The sequence below is a fragment of the Lepisma saccharinum genome, chromosome 7 (genome assembly GCF_977018435.1).
Source record: "Lepisma saccharinum chromosome 7, izLepSacc3.1, whole genome shotgun sequence".
NCBI lineage: Eukaryota > Metazoa > Arthropoda > Insecta > Zygentoma > Lepismatidae > Lepisma > Lepisma saccharinum.
In genome coordinates this window covers 48616238-48638447 of record NC_139235.1, presented here as the reverse complement: position 1 = coordinate 48638447, position 22210 = coordinate 48616238, and the positions used below count along the sequence as shown (strand labels likewise).

Here is a 22210-nt window from a genome sequence, read left to right as displayed (position 1 = left end):
TTTGAATGAGTTGAGTTTGAGTTGGTGTTTTAAGTCCACTTTATGCACAGTAAGGCTAATCGGGACTGGACCTACAGTTTAAAGTGGGATCCAAACCGCTTGTGCCTCCACCGGGTATCGAACCCGGGACCCCTTGATTACAAGACAATGACGCCACCACTACGCCATGGGGAAGGCCCTCATTTGAATGAAAACAAATCACAATTTTTCTGTTATTTGAAAATTAGTCTACAGTCTAGACCTACAAATAATTTGTTTTAAGATGTGTTTTATCTATTTAAACCTACCCCCCCCCCTTAGTTGCAAGAGTTCTAAATAGTCTGGTTTTTTTTTTCAGATATGCCTAGAAAGAAGGAAGATGAGGGAAAGAAGCGAAAGCTTTGGTGTGAGACGCAGATGGCTAAGGCTATAGAAGCTGTTCGTGAGAAGAAGATGGGGTACCTTAAGGCGTCCAAGGAATTCCAGGTTCCCAGAGCGTCTCTCTTCCGCCTTGTCAACAGTAAGGAGAAAAATGCAAAGGTAGCAGCCTCAACTACTCTTGGCCGTAAGCCAGTTTTTCCTAAACAACTAGAAGACAAGTTACAAACATATTTAGTTGAGATGGAGGCCATGTTCTATGGGCTCACAAAAAGGGATGTCTGCAGTCTTGCCTATCAACTTGCGGTTCGCAATAACATACCCCATCCATTTAAGGACGAAACTGCTGGCAAAGACTGGTTCTACGCTTTTATGAAAAAGAACCCGAAACTTTCAGTTCGTAAACCCATGGGTACATCTTTTGCCAGGGCCAGGGGATTTAATAAAGAAGAAGTAGACAAGTTTTTTGACCTGATCGATGTTGTTTTCAAAAAACACAACTATCCTCCTAACAGGATATTTAATGTAGACGATACTGGTTTGTCTGTGGTGCAAAGTAAAGTTCCTCATGTAGTAGGCCTAAAAGGAAAGAGACAAATTGGGTCCCTTACTTCAGCCGAAAGAGGTTCTCTCGTAACCATCATTCCCTGTATGAGTGCAGGAGGTGACTTTGTCCCGCCTCTTGTGATATTCCCGAGGAAGAACATAAATGAAAAACTTCTTAGAGGTGCTCCACCAGGGACCATCGCATCGTGCCACCCGTCTGGTTGGATACAGACAAACATTTTTACTAAATGGTTTAAACATTTCATTGATGTAACAAAACCCTCAGCTGAGTCACCTGTCCTGCTTCTCCTTGACGGCCACACAACCCACAAGCGTAACATTGACGTAATTAGTTTAGCAAGGGAAAGTCATGTTACGATTGTATGTCTACCTCCCCACTGTTCGCATAAAATCCAACCATTGGATAAAATTTATGAGTCCATTAAAGTCTCACTATAGTGAGGAAGTGAGATCTTTTTTAAGGCATAGCTCAAGGCCCTTGAGTATTTTTGATATGATGGAACTGTTTGGCAGGGCCTACCTTAAAGTACAACGTGGGGACATAGCAGTAAACGGCTTCAAAGTGACTGGTATTTATCCTGTCAATAGAAATGTTTTCAGCAGTGAAGATTTTATTGCTTCTACACTCACTGTTCCTAGGCCTCAGACTATGACACCCACAACTGACCCTCTTCCATGTTCGTCTACCAGCTCTGATTCACCTCAACCCTGTTCTCCCAAGAGTCCTGATGTGGTTGTCCCTGGTACGTCTAAGTCAACAAATTTTGTCCTACCCATAGAGATATCACCACCACCTCCAAAAAAGCAAAAGTCAAATAGAGGCAGGAAAGCTGGATCTTCTTCTATAATAACCTACTCCCCATATAAAACACAGTTAGAGGATGAACTGAAAGAAAAGGACAAAAAGAAGGAACCAGAAGCTTCAAAACAACAAAACAAACCGAGCATTCAAAGACCCCCCGTTCAGAAATTAAACTTAGACCGACCTTCTAGACCTAAACCTAAAAGAGATGACTCCAGTGTTAGCAGCGATGCATCGATCCATTCTGATGTATCATCTGTAATGGACTTCATGCCCTCAACTAAAGAACCGGAAAACAAAGACGCTGAATGTATCTTCTGTAACGGAACATTCTCCGAAGATCAACGCGGGGAAATTTGGATTCAATGCTTCAGCTGTTCTCTGTGGGCTCACCTTGACTGTACCGGAGCAGAGAAAGAAGATTATATCTGTGACTTTTGTAAATAGACTCGAAGCAAAAATGAGTTGCACATAATGTTAGAAATATGGTTTTTATAGTTCAAAATAACTATGTTTTATGAAGTCTCATTAGTTTTTCAATGGTTTAAACCACCTATTCCATATTACCCGACTATTTCATATTAGCCTCCATTTGTAACTTTTTTTAAAATATGTTTTTTTTTATAACAGCAAAATAAATAGTATTTTTCTTACAAGTGACACTTCATTACAATTAGTTATAGTATGTACTCATGATGATTTTGGGTATTTTATTCAAAAACTAGTGCAGTTGTTTTTAGAAATGTAAATGGTATTCCATAATACCCTCCTCTCATCTATACATATATAATAATATTTATAATAATAATTATTATAATAATAATAATTATTATTATTATTATATTCATGTATGGTGTTTTGTGTTTGTTTTTTATTTAGAGTGGACGTTTACTGCCTAAATTTACTTCTTGATTACGAGTTTATCTCCACATGATTCGTTTTAATAAAGACATTCATTCTTTTTTATTGATAAGTTGCGTTGTCTCTAGTGGCCTATTTCAGTATTGGAAGACATTCATAATTTTATAATTCATCGTCTTTCTTGAGATGAAACTACTGATATAAATATTTTAGTTATAAGATAATAATATAAATGACGAAAAAATGCTTCGAAGAGTTTAATTTTCTTGCAAAATAAACGTGACGTTGAAAGAAATGAATCTTCTTAAGTATTAGAAACAATGTGAGGCACTTCTCCTGTAGGAGAATTCTGTTCTATGTGCTTTGGAGAACACATTGCCCACCTTTGGTACGTCCAGGACTTGACATTTCTTCTCAATGGCAAGAACAGCCAAATGAGGGACATCCAGCATCCTGTTTCGAGCAAGCCTTTTCAAAGATTTTAAGGACAACCATCTTCGTAATGCTGAAGAGTTTTGGGCAAAATTTGTGTTTCACCTTTCAGGGAAATGTTATCACAGGATAAAAAAATCAGACAAAGGTTAGAGTTATCTCATAATTCAAGAAATATTCTGACCCTGGCATTACTTACTCTTACTCTACCACTCCAACGTATGTCTGTGCTACACAATTACAGGCACCTATGGTGTTCGTGGGAAGAAGTTCTTCGATTTTGATATGTACGAGAAAGAGCGAACCTACATCCAATGATTGAACAGTGGCAAATCCTAATAATCGTTCTTTTACCTGCCCGCGATATGTTTTGAATCGAATTTTAAGTGTAATTTGCATTTTAAGGTTCACGTTCAATACATTTCCAAATCATATCCCCTCATTAACTTCAAGAGTATAGAAGAAATTCCCTTTGGTAAGGTTTGCCTCAGACTCATCATCTCGAAATTCAAGTCCCTGAATAGTAAGAAATCGCGATGAATCCACAACAACTGACATGTAGTGTCGGGTTTTCTCCGATCACCTTTGGTCCTGGGTTCGATACCCAGTGGAGGCACTTTAAACTATAAGTCCAAACCCGATTGGCTTTCCTGTTCATAAAGTGGACTTAAAACATCAAATCATCCAACCAAATAAAATCTTGAATCAACTTTGAATGTCTTTTAATAATTAGCGTTGTCACTAACGACCACGATTAGAATAATTTGCCCGTACTAAAGATGATGTCTTGTGGTCCTGAAAATATTCGTGATGTTTTAAAACCATCCACATTCAACACTTTTTCCCAGTTCTTAAGACTGGTTAAAACTTAGGTTAATCTCGGCTATTACAGGACATAAATGAATGAGAAATCACCTATGCCCAGGTCGGCGCTCGAATCTTGAACGAAAGTCACATACACATAGCTATATATATACTAAACAAATTAATATTTGTTAATAAAGTTGGTATTATAAGCAGGAAAGTGATATCATGCAGAATACACCACTTTGAAAAGGTGAAAATCGTCATACTCTTATAAATGAACTCTCTTATTATTCGATATTTAATTAACTTCAGTAGGAAGGCCCAGGAGGGGGAGGGGGTGGCGAAGTGTCTGACATGGGGCGTCCCCCTGCCTCCTCTGGCGTCGTCACCATAACATTCTAAAAATTTCGCAACCCGTGCAAATAATCACGTGGTAAAATCTTGTCATGGTTCCCTGTAAACACTAAAATCACCAAATTACTTCTTTCCATATTTCCCGTATTTTCTCCTCCTCTTTAGCTCTCAGCTGTTCGGAGTGGGATAATGCAAGATTATTTGTCCCTAATTATCTCTTTCTCTTAGTCTTGCTAATAACTTGGCCTCCTTAATAACTTTCCCAACAACTCCTTATCAATTTGTACTACCATGTTTCCCACAATGCTTTTCCTACTTCCTAATAACATTCACTTCTGTACACCCTTTGATGTAAAAATTAAATAATAATAATAAAACCTACCCGTCGGTCCGTTTATCATTCCAACCTATAGAGCTGAGACTATGTTTACAAGATAAATCTCGGACTCAGATACTCCACGATGTTCTGGCCCCTCCTTCCACCTTCTCTACCTGCCCTTTTACTTGATGTTATTCAGAATTGCTTTAGTATCTGGAGTGCCATCGTAACATAAAATTATTAACCTGGAATGAATTGAAAAATAAAAATGGGGAGTAACTCTGTGTTTCGAAAGAGTATTGAAAATAAGTTTAGGTACTCAATTCATTCATTCCTCTCTCTAAAATAGCCTTCTTTTGACTTAATACACGCTTATCAACGTTTCTAATTGAAATACCTTTTTCCAAGCAAACAAGTATTTGCAACTGATTAAATATTTTGCTTTTATTTTTTCGAGACATTCGAGACGAGACGAGACTTTTCAAAAGCCGTCCCGTCCCGTCTCGTGTCTCGTCTCGAAAACGAGACGAGAAAGGCATTCCGTCTCGTCCCGTCTCGAATTTCAAAAGGCTTGTCCCGTCTCGTGTCTCGTCTCGAAAACGAGACGAGACACGAGACGAGACGGGACATGTCCCGACCCGTGAGCAACACTAGTAGGAACATAGTCCTTCCTTGGATTATTAACAGATTCCTTATTAATCATTGTTCTTAGAAAATAAGTCTTCTTGACATTATGTTTCAAACATTTTATTTGTTTAAAACATGTTTTTCCTACTCTTGTTTAAAACATTAAACACATGAAAAACTTTTTTTTTTTTCGAAAAAAAAATCTTGCCAACCCTGGGGCACCACTAACACAGTCGCTTGCAGTTTCACTTAAATTCACATACTTCTTGAATGAGGTGGAAATTCTTTTGCATTTTTTAATAGATGTGAAAATCTTGAACAAGTGAGGCACACATGCTTTCACTTACATTAAAGTTCACCTGACATGTCTCCATAAAACAAACGTTCTTACTTCTTAATCATCGAATGCCATGTTCTTCCATTTAATAGGACTACATGAGAAAATGAACCTAAGTCTTGAAACCGGCAGTAGTTATGCACCCCCGTTGAGGTCGATAAATCAATTGATTGGAAAAGATCGATCAAATATCAATTGATGACCAAGCTGTGTGGGCAAGCAAGGGTGGGGGTTTTGAGCGTTTTGATTGGTTGTTGGGAAAAAAGGGGCGGGGCATAATGATATGGGTTTCCTGTTGTTAATGAGGAAATTGATAAGTGTTTCCGGTCGGGAGTTGATTGACAGTTTTAGGGGGCGTTTGCGGTTTGAGGTCTTTGATAAGTTTGAGATTGCGGGAAGTGTTTTCTGTTGTTAATGACGGATTGATGTGGGTTTCTGGTTGTTGATGAGATGGGTGGCTATTTTTGAGGGGCGTTTCCCGTTTGAGACCGTTGATGAGTCTGAAATTCCAGGAAGTGGGTGTAACGGTTTTCTGTCCGAATGGAACATGCCCGAACATGTTTTGGGCGTAGGTTTGGATGAATTTGCAATTTCTGGGTGGTGTAACGGTTTTCTGTGTGAACATGCCCGAACATGTTTTTGGGCGTAGCCTTGTAGTTTGAAGTTTGTTTAACGGAAATGTGACGTAGGAGGGAAAGGGTATAAATAGAAGGATAGAGGATAATAGTATCATGAGAGGATGGATGTAAGCGGTACCAGACTGTCTGATAATGGTGTGAATTTCTACGAGATCAGCTACGAGGAGTTCTGGGAACTTGTTCCGTCTTGCGGCGATCTGGACAGCGATCGAACGGCCCTGGATAGGTTGCTGAGTTATTTCCCGTTTATGTATCTAGCGATACCTGAATCTCCCTGGTGTGGATGTTACCTGGTCAACGGTTTAGGAAAAAGAATTCACCGTCGCTGCGAGACTTTGAAGGAGATAGAAGAGAGGTAACGAGAGAACAGGATTTCCGAGTCAGGAGTGTATCTGCGAACTACGTCGCACGAAGAGAGAGTTGGGCGAAGCTTTGAAGAAGAGAGTGAAAGAGTGGCTTTCTTTGTTGGCAGACAGAAATTCCGTGTGGTGTTCTGGCTGTGATCGTCCATTGTTACTTAACTTAGAAGGCCATCCTTGTTTCCCTGTTGTTCCTCCCGAAGGTTTCGGTGTCCGCAGACGGCTGTTCCCCGACGATCCTGAGGATATTCTGGCTGAACCTTTATCGCCGATACCAAGGACCCCGTCACCTACAGTATCTGATTTTGAGAATGTTCTGGCTGAACCTTCATACCCGATGCCAAGGAGCCTGTCACCTACAGAACCCGATTTAATTCGTTTTTACCTCGTATGAGAGTATTTACTCACCACGATTGCTGGACTCGCACCGAGCCGTATGTTATCGATTACCTATCGGTGAATTCGAGATATAGAACATACAGAAAGTGGCCTATAGGATTATGTCAGACTCCGGAAGAATTAGTGACTGCAGGATTTTACTATTCAGGCTTTAGCGACAGGGTATTGTGTTTTCATTGTTCGTACGGACTTTGCGATTGGACATCCAAAGATTGTCCTATTCTAGGACATTACATGTTGATACCCCAGTGTCCTTCCATACAGAGTGTTGCGGCGTTACATCGTTACTCCAAGAGCTGCAAGTATTGTGACAGTATAGAGACTGCTGAGAAAACATCCGATAAACCTAGTGTGGATTCCGTGACAGTGTGCAAAATATGTTTTGAGAATCCATGCAGTGTTGTAATTCTTCCGTGTCGACATTTTGTTTCCTGTGGATTCTGTGTTTTCCAATTGGACAAGTGTGCCGTATGCCGGGCCAGCATTGAAGATACCTTAACTGTTTTCACCTGTTGATCAAAATGGAAGCTTGTTTTTTGGACCTTCAAGGTCTTCGCGGAGCAGGGGGAGAATTTGTGTGGAAAGAAGTGGGGATTTTAAAATTTCCTTTCGACAGCGCATTTGACTGTTTAGTGAAATCTCCATATGGTATTCACTTGTTGAGTGAAAAGTATCGCCGGGTGAATTACTGGCTCCGTACCAACAAACACGGTCTGAACTGGGGAGATGGTTGGCTACCGTATGAGAAATTAGGAGACGTTTTATATTTTATGCTTGTGAATCAGGAAGTGTACGTCAAAGGTATGGAGAAAATAAAATGGTTGGAAAAATTACTTGGAGAAAAATGTATGGGTAAAATATCTGTGCGCAACATCGAAGAACTTGAATGTCCAAAATTGGATAGTGTGAAAAATACTACAGGAAAATGCAGAGAACATAGTAAATGTGAGAACGTGAAAAAAAAGTATGCAGTTGAAAATGTCTGGAAAATGTAGTTTCTATTGTAATAAGTACGAGAAATAAAAGATTTTTTGAACATTTACAAATGTTTTATTTATAATTGTAGATATAGGTTAACAATATGATTCGATCACAATGTGAAATATATTTACATATGGACATCGATAATGGTAATTTTACACAATACATAAAAGTAACAATGGCCCGAACCTGTGGCCGAGTGGTTAGCACATCGCGCTGCGACGCCAAGGGTCCCGGGTTCGAATCCCGGTCGGGCTTGGTTGTTTGTGAATGTCCATTCATCAATTTCATCATTTCATCACTCATCCTCATCTTCGCAAATTAGTCAAGAGGCACAAAACGCGAAGTAAAATAAACTAAATCAATCAATCAATCAATAAAAGTAACAATGGTTTATTTACAATATGAAATACAATGGATAGTTTGGAACAGCAAATATATAACAGATTTTATTTACAATGGCAATGTGTGTCCAAGATTGTTCTCAAGATATATTTCAATCATCAGTTCGTTGTACCAAAGTACATAAAAATAGTTCACTACATCGGGTACTTCTTTTTTTCTGAAACCATATTCTTTTTTATACAATATACAAAAGCCTCCATTTCGGGTTGTAATTTATGATAACGTTCGTTCATTAATTTTTGCAGAAGTCTAAAAAGATTACACATAAATAAATGTAGTTCAGAGGCTGTGAAAATAAAAGCATCCGGTGAATGATGTTGATACATCGAGATGCAACGTTTCCCGAAAAAAATTACACCACTAACGGTGATATTTCCAGTAACCAAATAATTGAATCGTCGACCAGTGTCGACGTAATTCAGTAAGTCTGATTTTAAAGCACACAGTTCTCTAATCTGTTTAGAATCGATGCGTACGGGTGATCTTTCCTGTTGCGAAAACTCCCACACTAAATTGAAAGGGGATTCCTTTTCGAATCCTATGGCTACGTACTTGTTTTTTTACTTGTTCAGAAAATATGTGTTTGCAAGATAGAGATCTAAATATGCATCTACGTCATGTAGTTTAGGACACTCGATTTTGTCTGTGGAAAAACCAATTTCCCTACGTCTCTTTATGAAATCACAGTCCGTAGTCACATCCATTCCCTCGTCAGCCGTCTCGTTCTTGATAGCAACGGTTTCTAATTTAATGGATTGCACACGTTTGCGAGGTTTACGTTTGGAAACATCATCCTTATGGGTCATGCGTGTCACAAGTTTGTCGTGTTTCTCCATTATAGAAGCCGCAGTAGATTCCATGGTGTGTTCACTAGAACTGTCTCGATGGCACTGAGACAAAGATACGCAGCACACATTTTAAATAGATTTCTTCACGACACGAGCCTGGATCGTGTGGATAGAACAACACGTTTGTTCCCCTCTGGGACACTTGGAATGGGGTAAACATTTGAAGATCTGACGAAAACGGTGTAGGATATATCCATCTTTACTGATACCTGGTGGAAATGTGTGGATGAAATCCTTGGTTGTAACGTGACGTGCTTTGTAATAAGCATACACGCAACAGTAATGACCGCATGTTGTGGCCAATACCCCCTGTAAGGGAATGTTGTTGTAAGTCCATACCGAGGAATGACTATTCAGGAAAGTTACGAATTCTTGATAGAAAGGATGAAATCCGTATGAATCGAAATACTCGGCCACATTATTTTTGTCGAAATAGAAGACCACCCAGTGTGTACCCCGGGAGTCGGACTTGTCAGTGTTTGCGATGATCAAGGCCGGGGTAGGAAACGTCCAAGGTAAAAGATCTCTCGGGTAAACACCGTAGAAAATGTTTCTGGTGGAACAGTTACGAGATAGAATCTGTCTGATCTGCGACGTGTTCATGCTGCTTATGTTTTCAATAATGTATAATGATGTGTCTGTCTTTGGTCATTTCTATGCTTCCAGGGCTGCTGTCAAGTAATTCGGGAAACAATTGTATGTTCACAGGTTTTGAAGTTGTCACACTACTATGCTTAATAGTACGGGTTATCACTTTGGTGGTTTTTTCCATCACAAGCAGTATAATGTTCACATCGGAGCTGTTTCGGTAACACTGTGAGTCAGAAACACAGGCACACATATTTATGGAAAATTCGGTCTCACTGATGGACGATGACACTTCTATCTTTAGGTATATCTACTGCAGATTCAAATTCAGCATACAAAAGGCATGTTATATTTTCCGTCAGCTGAGGAGAAAACTGCATCTCGGCTCCGATGATGCCTTGTTCCTGGAGACTGGTGTGCGTGTCGTTTCCTGAAGAGTCTGGCGTTATGTCGTAAATCAGGAAAAAGAATCCGTTTTCGAACATTTTCCGTGTGATCTGGTGTCCGTAATTATCGTGATGAATGCCTGTACCGGAAAATAGAGTTTGATACGCACGTGTTATCAATCCGCTGTTTCCTCCTGTGGTGATCCGTAAAGGTTCGCAAGGTACGAGTTCTCCATTTTTTACAAGATGGAAAGAAGATAGGTTATAACTTCTAAAGTCGAACGGATTTTTCTTACTGTCTCCGAGAAAGCTGGCGGTGGATACCATAGCAAAAAGAACAACATTCGGAAAAGGACCTTGAAAAGCATTATCAATCGAAATCTGCTGCGTTCCGGCGACGTAAGAATAAGCTTTGACGACGCTTCTGGTGAACGGAAAATGAGCAGGAGCGTAAGTGAGTGCTCTGTCTATGGCCAAACTGGTGGTAGGAGTAGGAATGATGTGATTTATTTCGAGAACAGCCTTTAAAATTTTTATTCTGGTGGTAGGTGATGTCTGGTCTCCCGAGATGTAAAAAGCGTCACGTGATCTAGCTAGATCTATGCGTACTTCAACACCGTTGAGCAGGTATTTAGACTGGTGGAAGAAATCTATGTGAAGTTTTCCCATAAAGTCGACCACGGCTGTCACTTCCGTAGGATTTCCGGTCGTCGGAACATACTGGAAATTTTTTTTCCTTGTGGTGAAACCTGTGTTGTCGGCAGTGATTTCATCTTGATGTTCAGGTGTGTCCAAATACCACAGGGCATTCGTGAGATGCGTGTTTGCGGCATCGCTTCCGTAATTGATAGCTGCTTCGAAGATTGCTTTATATGGGTAATTGTTATCGGCGGTTGTTACAGCAATGCCGTTGAGAGTCACTGTACATTGGGAAAAAGTGAATGGAGAAGATAATTCACGACCCCGCAGTTTTTTATGAGGGCATTTTCGGTTTCGGAAGCACTCATGGGACTTCCATCCTGTTTAACCATTTGCGTTTGCAGACGGAGATAGGCAGATGAAAGATCGAGAAAATCAGTTCCTGTCCCCGGTATGACAAACTGAATTATATTTTGATTATCGATGGAAGCGATAGGTTTGTAGGTGGCTGTGTACGTTTTTTCCACATTTTGCTGAATAGGTTTTTTCCGGAAGAGGTCGAACTGCGAGATCATGCACATGTTATCCTCCATCATTATCCAAAAATATCTTTCCCTGAGACCTTCTATTTGATTTTCTTTTACGTGTTGAGGATGTTTTCCTTCGCTTTTTGGATGCTCGTTTTTTACGGATCGTAGATGTTCTAATACGGGTGGCTGAACGTTTTAACATCAACTGAGCAATTCTTGTTGCAGGTTTCGTTCTTATACCGGAACCTACCAGACAATCGATTTTCCGTTGTGCTATATGAGTAATAATTGTTATCGGCGGCTGTTACAGCAATGCCGTTGAGAGTCGCTGTACATTGGGAAAAAAGTGAATGGAGAAGATAATTCACGACCCCGCATTTTTTTTTTGAGGGCATTTTCGGTTTCGGAAGCACTCGTGGGACTTCCATCCTGTTTAACCATTTGCGTTTGCAGACGGAGATAGGCAGATGAAAGATCGAGAAAATCAGTTCCTGCCCCCGGTATGACAAACTGCGAGATCATGCACATCATTATCCAAAAATATCTTTCCCTGAGGCCTTCTGTTTGATTTTTCTTTTACGTGTTCTCCTAGATTTTGCGGATGTTTTCCTTCGTTTTTTGGATGCTCGTTTTTTACGGATCGTAGATGTTCTAATACGGGGGGCTGAACGTTTTAACATCAACTGAGCAATTCTTGCTGCAGGTTTTGTTCTTAAACCGGAACCTACCAGAGAGTCGATTTTCCGTTGTGCTTTACTTTGAAAATTTTGACCCGCTTCAAGTACCCGTTGACGAACAATAGTTTTCGGAGTTTGTTGGGTTGTTGCAATGTCGGTGATAATGTTAGCGCCTGTTTTTAAAGCTTCTCTTCCGATCGTTTTTGCACCGCTCCAGAGTAGAGGTTTCACCATTCTAAACAGTCCTGCGAAAAGTGACCCCAATCCTCTCCCTTTTTGATTTCTAGTTGAACGGTAGATGGGCCCAATTCCTCCACGGATTTGGTTACTATAATATTCGGTCTGCGAATTCATGGTGATTCATTCGCTTTTCGACAAAGACTGAGAGAAATAGCGGTCTACTGTTTTTTAAAAGGACTTTGCTTTTCTACGAAAATGTAAAACAGCGATTGTGGGTACGGACCCAGTTCTCAAAGGTAAGAAATTTCCTTTTCTATCGTACTACGCAATTTCTATTGTTTCGAAAGAGGCTTTATCCAGAGGAACGTAATGAATCGGGTCGAATGTATGATGGGCTACGGGTACTGTGCAAGACGTATTTGTGTCCGAACACTGTTTTCGGGTAAGACGCAAGGGACGTACCATTTCTCCCCCGACCAATTGTTGTTTCACCAGATCGGAGTAAATAAATATATATGGGTTTTTATCCACAACACTATTGGACATAGCGTGCGTAGAATAAATAGATTTCAATATGTCATATCGAAATTTAGCATAGTCATCAGTTTCGTCTATGGGAGTAACGGTATTTGTTGGAGCATCGTCAGGTTCAGGCTTCGGAATCCCTATCAAGGATAGATGTTTGTACACGGCCTCTTTGAAGAAAAACCTGAGATGAGTAGGAACAGCTACATTAGCAAGGTCTGTTTTCAGGAAATAAATCAGATCCTCTATCGTATATGTTGTTGCAGGAAAATAAAATGGTTGTTCGTTAATATAGAGTGTGTTATCCGTACAGGTAGCAGATCCAAATGTTCCCCATTGCGGTTCCGTCAAAAAATGCCAGAATTTCTCGAGAACGGATCTCCTTATTTCCAGGTCGTCGGGGAGAGATTCGATGATGATAGAGACTAGGTCCTCAGCACTTGCATATGTCCGAACAGGAAGAGTTAACATTCCAGAATCAGTTTCCAAAACATTGTCGTATAGAGTTGAATAATGTAATTCTGCCAATCCGACTTCCCACAATTCTGGAGACAGTTCGATCCGTTTAGCAAGTTTTACGGTGAAATGGGTGAGTGTGTTGTCTGGAAAATATTTCTCCGATGCAGATGATAGGAGGTAAACGTAGAAATTATCGTCCATTCTCGCCGAACACAGAGGACTCACTGGATCGCAGTAACGTTATATTTTGATATAAATATATTTTGGAAAGTATTTTCCCGATAACTGTTTTACGGAAGATGCCTTGATCCATGAATCGAAACTAGGCGGATATCCGAGCCAACGAACCAGGTATTCCAAACTTTTTCCTTTTCCCCGGGTGTTCAAAATTTTATCAATTTTATACTCTTCGTCAGGATCCGAATAAACTTTCTGCAGTTCATGTTTGTAAAATGTACCTTTTATTGGTTCTTCATTTAAGTCGTCTAATATGTATACAGGTACAGGTGTTCGCTGAACAAGGGAATGGATTTTGAAAAGTTCTCGTGACCACGTTTGTTCGTATCCTTTCTCAAAATGTCCTTTGACGACAGAAGTTCGTACAATATCACCTACATTAAGATCTGAAGACGGTTGTGAAACAAGTTTGTCAGGTTTGTTAAGACGTTTCCACACAATGTAAACGTTTGTTTCGTTGACATCTCGAGGGGCCATTCCTATGGAACTGTGGATTGCTGTATTGTAACCTTCGAGAAGTTGCGGTAAAATATCTACATAACGTCTTGTCTGTTTTGAGGTGAAATATTTCCACATCCGTTTTTTTAATGTTCTGTTGAAACGTTCCACTACACTTGCTTTCACAGGATAATTTGTTGCTGTCGAGAATTGTACATGTTCATTTTTTAAAAATTTCTGGAATGTAGAATTTGTAAATTTCGTTCCTTGGTCGGTCTGTAGTGTGACAGATTTCCGTCTGTTTTCTTCGAAAATAGTTTTGAAAGCTTCGGTTACCGAATTGTTTGTTTTATTTTTTAGCTGTAATGCAAAGGCATATTTTGAAAATACGTCGATCACTGTCAGAAGATATTTGTATCCGTCGTTATGTTTTTGTATTGATGTCATGTCGTTGAGATCAGCTTCCCAAAGCATGTCTATGTTCCACACATTGTAATGATTTCGAGGAAACCTTTTTCTCGCAGGTTTGTGGAGAGTGTAGGTTTCCTGATGCATCAGCCATTTTTTCACCGTATTGCGGGATATATTTTTATCCCGTACCGCTTTCCATAGACGATCTACAGATGAGAATGAAGCATGGTGTCGGGGATCGTAATATATTTTCGTGAGAATTTTATTGTGTTTCAACTTAAGAGACTCCCATGACCGATCTCTCTGTCTACGGCATTTTCTCAGAGGAACCAGTTTGTAAGCGTCAGGTGTTCTCAGAAAAGGTGTAGTTTTCCTGGAAACACGGACGGTCACTTTCTTTTTCTTCTTCTTCTGTCGATGAGACGGTCCAGGGCTTTCCGTTGGCGACGATGAGAAGTTCAACGTTTTCGGATCTGGAAGTGTTTTTTCCTGACGTTCGTCTATCAAATGTTGTGCCGTGGATTGGTACTCATCGATGATATTCTGTAACTGATGACGTGTATTACGGGGTAATGTCTCTGCCAGGTTCTGAGGAAAATACGTCGATTCTGGTGAAATAGTAGAAGAACCTTCGTTATCTTGAACAATAGGAATCTGTAATGGTTCTTTGGATTTTCGACTCAGCCATAAATATTCGTCCAGTTCCTTTCTGTAAAGACGCCATTTTTGATCGACTGATATATTTTTCATTTTTAGAATATCGTTCATCTTCTTATCTAGAACGGATAATTTTTGAGTCACAGACAATTCGGAACCACGAATACGTGCTAACTGTTCCGGTGAAAGGACGATCATTTTTTTGTAAGAAGATGTCATTTCTCAATGAGGAATGAGAGTACCGAGAAGACCCGATAACAAGGAGCCTAGAAGTAAAGGTAGAAATCCTCCTTTCTGAACAAGAAGCTTTCTGCGTTTTTCGATGTTCACCTTCGGTTTCACTAGATTGCGGATGTCAGACGACGTTTTGCGGACGGTTTAATTTTCACGTTTCCTTTTAAAACGTTCATTCAGCATTCGCTGATGAAACGTATCGTTTTTTTCGGAGCACTTTTCAATAATGATTTACGGATTTTGGGCGGTGAATTTTTCAACACGTGCAAGAAAGGTGAATGTTTCTTGAAAGAAGTCGAATGTCTATTCCTGTTAGAACGCGAGTTGGTACGTGTCTTCCTCGTTTTCCTCATCTCGATGTTTTAAACATTCCTGAGGAAGATATACAGTTGAGTAATTCGGGTTGAAAACGTCTGTTTGATAACGTAAAGGATCCGGTGTTGACTGTGAGACATCAATATACAAATAACTGTAAGGTTGCGTGGTAGCATCTATATATAGTTTTTCGAGTTCCTTCATGCGGTGAGGATGAAGTTGTCGTGCAAAAACAGTGAATTGGTTCATATCTCGAGGATTTTTAAAAATAACAAAGTGCTTCAGTTCAACGAAATGTCTCTGCAATTTTTTCCTTGGTGAAAAAGATTCTGTGTTATGAACACCACCGAAATGTTTTTGTGATGGCTACCTTTTGTGAAAAGGTTGGCGACTTTTTCCCCTTGTGCAACCATCATAAGATCATCCAGGATTATGAGAGTAGGAGTTTTTCCGTTCCACGACTGCCAATCGACGATTCCTTTATGATATTGCACATCTCGAAGACTTTGTGGAATACTGTTCTCCTGATCGTAACACCATATGATTTTCTTGACGGATCCTTCTACAAGATGAAGGATGGAATCGACCATATTTGTCACAAAAGTAGTTTTTCCGCTTCCTGATGCTCCGCAAACCATCATGCTGAAAGGATGAGAAAGTTTAGGAATCATGCTGAAGAAACGTCTTACAGATTCTGAAGAAAAATGAAGATCTGTCAGTCTGCAAACACATTTTATATCAGCCCCCGAAGGGTTTTAACTCTGGACCGTTACATACATATTTTAGTCTGCACAGTATCCGAAAGGAAACGATAAATGTTCATGGTCGAATCCTCGTTTCAACAATACTGGCTGACACAGATTTTTTCATTTGTACTGATGACTTGGAACTGTTTTGTTCTTCTGATTCTGAAAATATTTTCGACCATAACTTCAGGTTTCTCATTGTTTATCATGTCGCACATGGTATCGAAATTAACCAATTCCGATGTGGAGGTATTCAATGTTATCCCTTTCACTTTACAGATATACTGTGCTTCGGAGAACGGTTTTGTTATTTTCATGCTGTAACTTTTCGGTCCCGTTGAAACAAACTGTTCACAAACCGCATCGGGACCGAAATCTGCCAATTCATCGGTGAGTTCTCCTAGTGCGTCACCTGTCTGAGGGTGGTATTCCATTTCAGGTCTATCTATGTAAATTACTGAATCTGTATCACAATAACATATCCTGTCACCCAACTTTTCTAGAAGTTCATACAGTTTCAGACGAGCATGGCATGTTGTGAAGGCTGCGATAGGAACGTTTACTTTCCTGTTCCGACTGACTGCCTCTTCAACATATTTCCAGTTCACTAAAACGGTGTCCTGATTGATGAATACGACTCCTCCGATTACTATATTTGGGTCAGCATGCTTTACGCACCTCGGCTATGACCCAAGTTCCTGAAAGTACACGTTGATCATCGGAATGGCTGCATGTACCTTCACATTTTAATCTGAAAGCACATTCCTTGCACAATACAAACATCAGTTTTCCGTGCATTTTTGTAGGTAAAACAGGATGTAAAAGGGTTTTCGGTGGCAGAATAGTACATTTGATGAGTCCCTCCATGTTCAAAACCTCATTTACCGAAGGAACAGAATTTCCTAGAAATATTGTAGGATGTCCGACAGGATAGGCACAGTATTTGTTCACATAAGGGTACAAACTTGTAAAATCGTTGTACTGCAATTTCTCGTTTTCCTTGATCTTGTAATAAGTCCTGACTGTTTCAACTCTTCCTCCATATAAGGCGTCTCGTGGATTTAAAGGAATGCAGCAGACAATAGGATGTGTCGATAGATATCTATTCAGTACAGGATCTGCTTTCAATATTTTGTTGAAATCGCATTCCCACATAGTGACGACATGGTATCCTTCAGAACGTAAAGCCGCAAGTTTACGACATGTTGTCTCGTATCTGAAGGCTGCGGTGTTCAACATGTCACTGTGTTTCTGACTGTTACTATCCTGATCGGTTTCATCTTCATCGTCATCTTTCGGATACATATCCCTGTTAACGGATATGCAACGTTGACAACCATGCCAGTAACAGCCCAGGGCCTCATACACTGTCTGCGTCTCCTCGTGATAGCCGTCCACTCTGTAACGTCCTCCTATGACATATTTTTCACGAGTACGTCCGCCGTGAAGAAGTATTATATCATTCTGTTCTTCAACGTAGGTTAACCATTTCAATGCAAACTTCGACATTTGATCTGCATGATGGTAACCTCCTTTAGGAATTATTCCTATAGTGTTAGGAGGCATAAATTTCTGTCTGTAAATTAGCGAACAGGCAGATGCTATTGTGAGGCAATTCTTGAAAATGTCTATTTTGCTGCTGTCTAGGAAATTCTGTCTCAGCTTCAAACATCCTTGTTTCAACAGGGTAACATCCTTGATGCAGTATTGGAGAAGTTGGTTTCTGTTGTTGAAAGGTATGTTTCGCATGTCATACCAAGACATGAAACGGTGTTGATCTTCAACTGTTTTGATGTATTCATAACCGTATGCAGAAGGAGGAGGCATCGGTCCAATGTAATTTCTGTTCTTGTAGGTGTTCCACAAATGCGGATAATATCCTTTCTGAACAGGCAAACCGAAAAGTTTCGAAAAGCCTGCAAGATTTGTCTGAACGTAGTTGAGACTGTCCACAAAATGAAGATTTTGGTATGTCATGCTGATGATTTTGGTACCATCTAAGATGACACGAGGTTTCATTTCTCTCTCCAACATTCTCCGTAATAGAAATGTACAATCGTAACCTCGTGCATTATGTGCACAGAAAATTATGCTGCATGCTGTTATGTCGGAAAATTTATGCTGCAATTCTAGATAGGACAGGAATGTGTGTACAGGATCATCCCAGAATATAAACTCTCTTGTTCCGCAAACAGAATATGGAATCGTTAAATCCTCTTTTTTGTAACATGCGTGACAGGCTGTCTGCACCACAATAAGATTCGGAACGTGAAGAAAAGTTTTTTCTTTCTCAAGATAAGGAATGTCAGTGTAGCATTCAAAGTCGTAAAACATAAATAGAAATTTTGAGTTCTGTGTAGGTTTCGGTATAGACATGTAACAGAAATGATTTACAGGTTTCACACAATTACATACCGCATAATATTTCATGTTGCATCTATGTACTTTCTCATATCTATTGTTCGTGAGAATAATTCTGAAACATCGTGGACACTGTTGGATTTCGCTGCAGACAGTACCGTTTCGGAACGGTGTAGAGACATGATTCGTAAAGCAGTTCTCATTTTTGAAAATTCTGTTACATGTTTGACATATTCTACGAACACCATGTTCAGGTACACACGGTGGAGTTGAACGGCACATAGAACATAATTGCTTACACAGATGGTTATGAGCTTTCTGAAATATAAGTTCGTTACACCCGCGACATTCTTGTTTTGCCGCAAATGCTCCAACACGGTTCACTATCACATCATAATGCTGTCTGTGGTTATCGTAGAGAAGATATATAAATTTGGAAGCGTTTTCAACCTGTCCTTGTCCTGTCCTTCAAACAAAACATCTTTAACGTCACGAAGATTGTTGTATACAATAATCTTATATTCTGGGAAAACTTGCTGAAATTTTCTCAGTTCGGGAATTCCACTTCCGGCACACGTATTATCTGTCAGATCTACATCTGCTTTTCGCATATTTCGAAAACTGGTTTAAGAAGATTTCTGTTCCTTCTGTATTGAGTATAGGAAGGATCGTTATCAGCATAAGCTTTCCCTATGACCAGCGCTTCAGCTAAACAGAGTTTTTTTTCTATTTGGCACACCGACGATACTTCTTTTTCGAATGCTTAACATGTAATTAGGTAAACAATATGTTCGATTACCCCCACCTCCAACAGGTATATTGACATGGTCTGCTCGTAAAATTAAGCGATCTGTAGCAGTGAAGGTTTTCGCACTTTGCAATATTTTGTACATAATGTTCCACACCATATCACTATGCAACTGATCACATCTATGCCACCCGATATAAATATCTTTCACAGTTGGGTCAGATATGTTAGACAAAGTTAAACCTATTTTGTCTTCATCCTTGGTGTCTTTTTTAACGTAGGTGAGAAGATTTTCAACACCTTCGCGAATCCACGTGTGAGGGTCGACATTTTCTGGTGGGTGTGAGAAACTGAATTCAACACGTCGTTTCTTGGAACGGAATTTAGGATATTCACGTTCTTGAATGTTATGTAATGTTATATTCCCTATCTGTTCACGAGACACTGAAGCACGTTTCCTTTTCTTACCTTTCCCATTTGATGGCTGTTCTGCTGGTGGTAAGGGGTCTGGTCTCCATGACGGTTCTGGCAAAGGCTCCGGGTGTGATCTGGATGCAGCGTTTCTAGAAGTTCCTGTGTCGGCTATCTGCTTCTCCTTGGTGACTCGGGATACAGGATCGGGTGTCGACGGGGGGCCTGTGGACGCTTCGGGAATACCTGTCCATCCTTCTCGTGAAAGATCGGGTGCGGATGTTGTCACCGTCCGTAGTAAGTGGTCATTCTCCTCGACCAATGAGATACTTTCTCCCGCGATGATTTTCTGCGCAATGTTCATCAACACTTCCCGTAATTGTGCAGGTGTTGTGTAATATCCGTCACGATATAGCACTAACAGATCGTCAGCGGATAACTGTACGTCCATGATCGTACAATGATTATTTCACGAAGACTGTCTTGTGGAGAGAACGCCGTTCTTTATATACGCAAGCATGACGCAACAGTTATCTCCGATCCTAACGGTTCTACTGACCCTATGTAATTATCCCGGAAATGGTTAACAGTCTTCACCACATGTTTTCCTCGTTGATATCGCTATGTAACGGTTTTCATGTTTATCTGTAAACACAGGAAACAGGATGTAGATAAATTCTTAACGAAGGAACATCTGAAATGTTTATCTATCGACAAAGGAAGAAGGACGTAGATAAGGAAATAGCTCGGCTCCTAATTAAACTAGAGAAAAAGTAATTACAGATTCCGAATCTGCACGATAAGACCTTTCATGTGAATGTAACATCAAAGGTCTCCGACCGGAAATAAAGAAACTAGGAAACTGCTGGACCTAGAGGGATGAAACCCTGTTCATCTGAAAGAACATGTTTTTCTGAGAAAAATAACGTTTGAACCATCCTCCTATCTCAATTAGGAGCCGAGATATTCGAATTTGCAATTTTACAAAAAAAAACTTTTTTATATATAAACGCAAAAATCACATAAAAATTTTAAACAGCCGTCCTGCCGGCCCTAATTGAGCTAGACCGGAAGTGATGACATATTCGGAATCTGCACGGCAAGACCTTTCATCTGAATGTAACATCAAAGATTTACGACCGGAAATAAAATTTAAACAGTCGTCCTGCTGGCCCTAATTGAGCTAGACCGGAAGTGATTGCATATTCGGAATCTGCACGGCAAGACCTTTCATTTGAATGTAACATCAAAGGTCTCCGACCGGAAATAAAGAAAATAGAAAATTGCCGGAGGATGAAACCCGGTTCATCTGAAAGAGCATGTTTTTCTGAGTAAAATAGCGTTTGAATTATCCCTCTTCCTCAATTAGGAGCCGAGATATTCGAATTTGAAATTTTCAAGGTCAAGGTCGGGGTCAAGGTCAATGCCAAGGGCAATGTCAAGGTCAAACATCAATATCAAGGTCAAACATCAATGTTAAGGTCAAAGGTCAAGGTCAAGGGTCGTGGTCAAGTTCAAAGAATTATATATATTATATATATATGTTATACTTATATATTCCCTGTGAAAGCTTATAGAAGATCGGATCCCACTTTAAAACTGTAGGTCCGGTCCCGATTAGCCTTACTGTGCATAAAGTGAACTTAAAACATCAAATCAATACCCGCCATTATAAAACATATATAACCGATATTATAAAATACATCTTTATTATGGGAGACACCTGCCTCAACTAATAACATCCATATTTGTAGACTTTTCCTACCGATATTACAACACTGGTTCATAACATTACATTCAGAAACAGAAAGAAGGAACTTTATATTAGAACAGTTTATCTCAACACTTCTCGACCGGGCTGTCGGAGAGCTGTATATTTAATTAGAGCTTATTATTTTCTATCAGAGTCTGCCAAGCGATTAACCACTTGCAGCAATTAGTTCTCTCGCGAGTGTTGACACCAACTTGATATGATACTGCAATCCAAATTTACCGGATATACCAATTAGCCAGCAATCAGTTTATCTCGCAAGTGTTGACACCAATTTGATATGATACTACAATCAAAGTTTACTGGATATACCAATTAGCCAGATTCAGCAATTAACTTACTATCTTGAAAGGCGATATGATACTGCAATCTTTGCTGATAGTGTTTGCAGCAGCTGTATGTGTTTCTCTATGATCATTTCACACTTAGAAATTGTGAACGAAGGACCAGAATGGAGAACGGGGACGATGTAAATACCTTATTTTAATTTCATTTTGTCAAACAATAAGTTCATATTTATACATCGCAACCTTTATTGGTGCCTATCATCGGTTTACAAAATATATATACACAGAAATTCTTACACATACTGAAACAGGTGAGTAATTATATAATATCGGTGTTGCAACAAATCAATAGTGCCGATCATCAGTTTACAAAATATATACACAGAAATTCTTACATATAATGAAACTCTACAGGTGAATAATTGTATTGCAACAAAGCAATAAACTTCCCATCTATCTCTTCGAATGCAACCGCAGAAAATTGAACAGTGTGTTAGTGTATTAGTACTGTTAGTTC

The 22210-nt window shown here is 39.8% G+C and overlaps 1 protein-coding gene across 1 annotated transcript; it reads left to right on the top strand.

Annotated features, from left to right (window-relative positions):
• Positions 1–339: 339 nt before the first annotated feature.
• Positions 340–1362, top strand: LOC145990459 (uncharacterized). Its single transcript, XM_083126152.1, has one exon. It carries the CDS (start codon positions 340–342, stop codon positions 1360–1362), a length of 1023 nt encoding a protein of 340 aa, XP_082982278.1.
• Positions 1363–22210: the final 20848 nt, after the last annotated feature.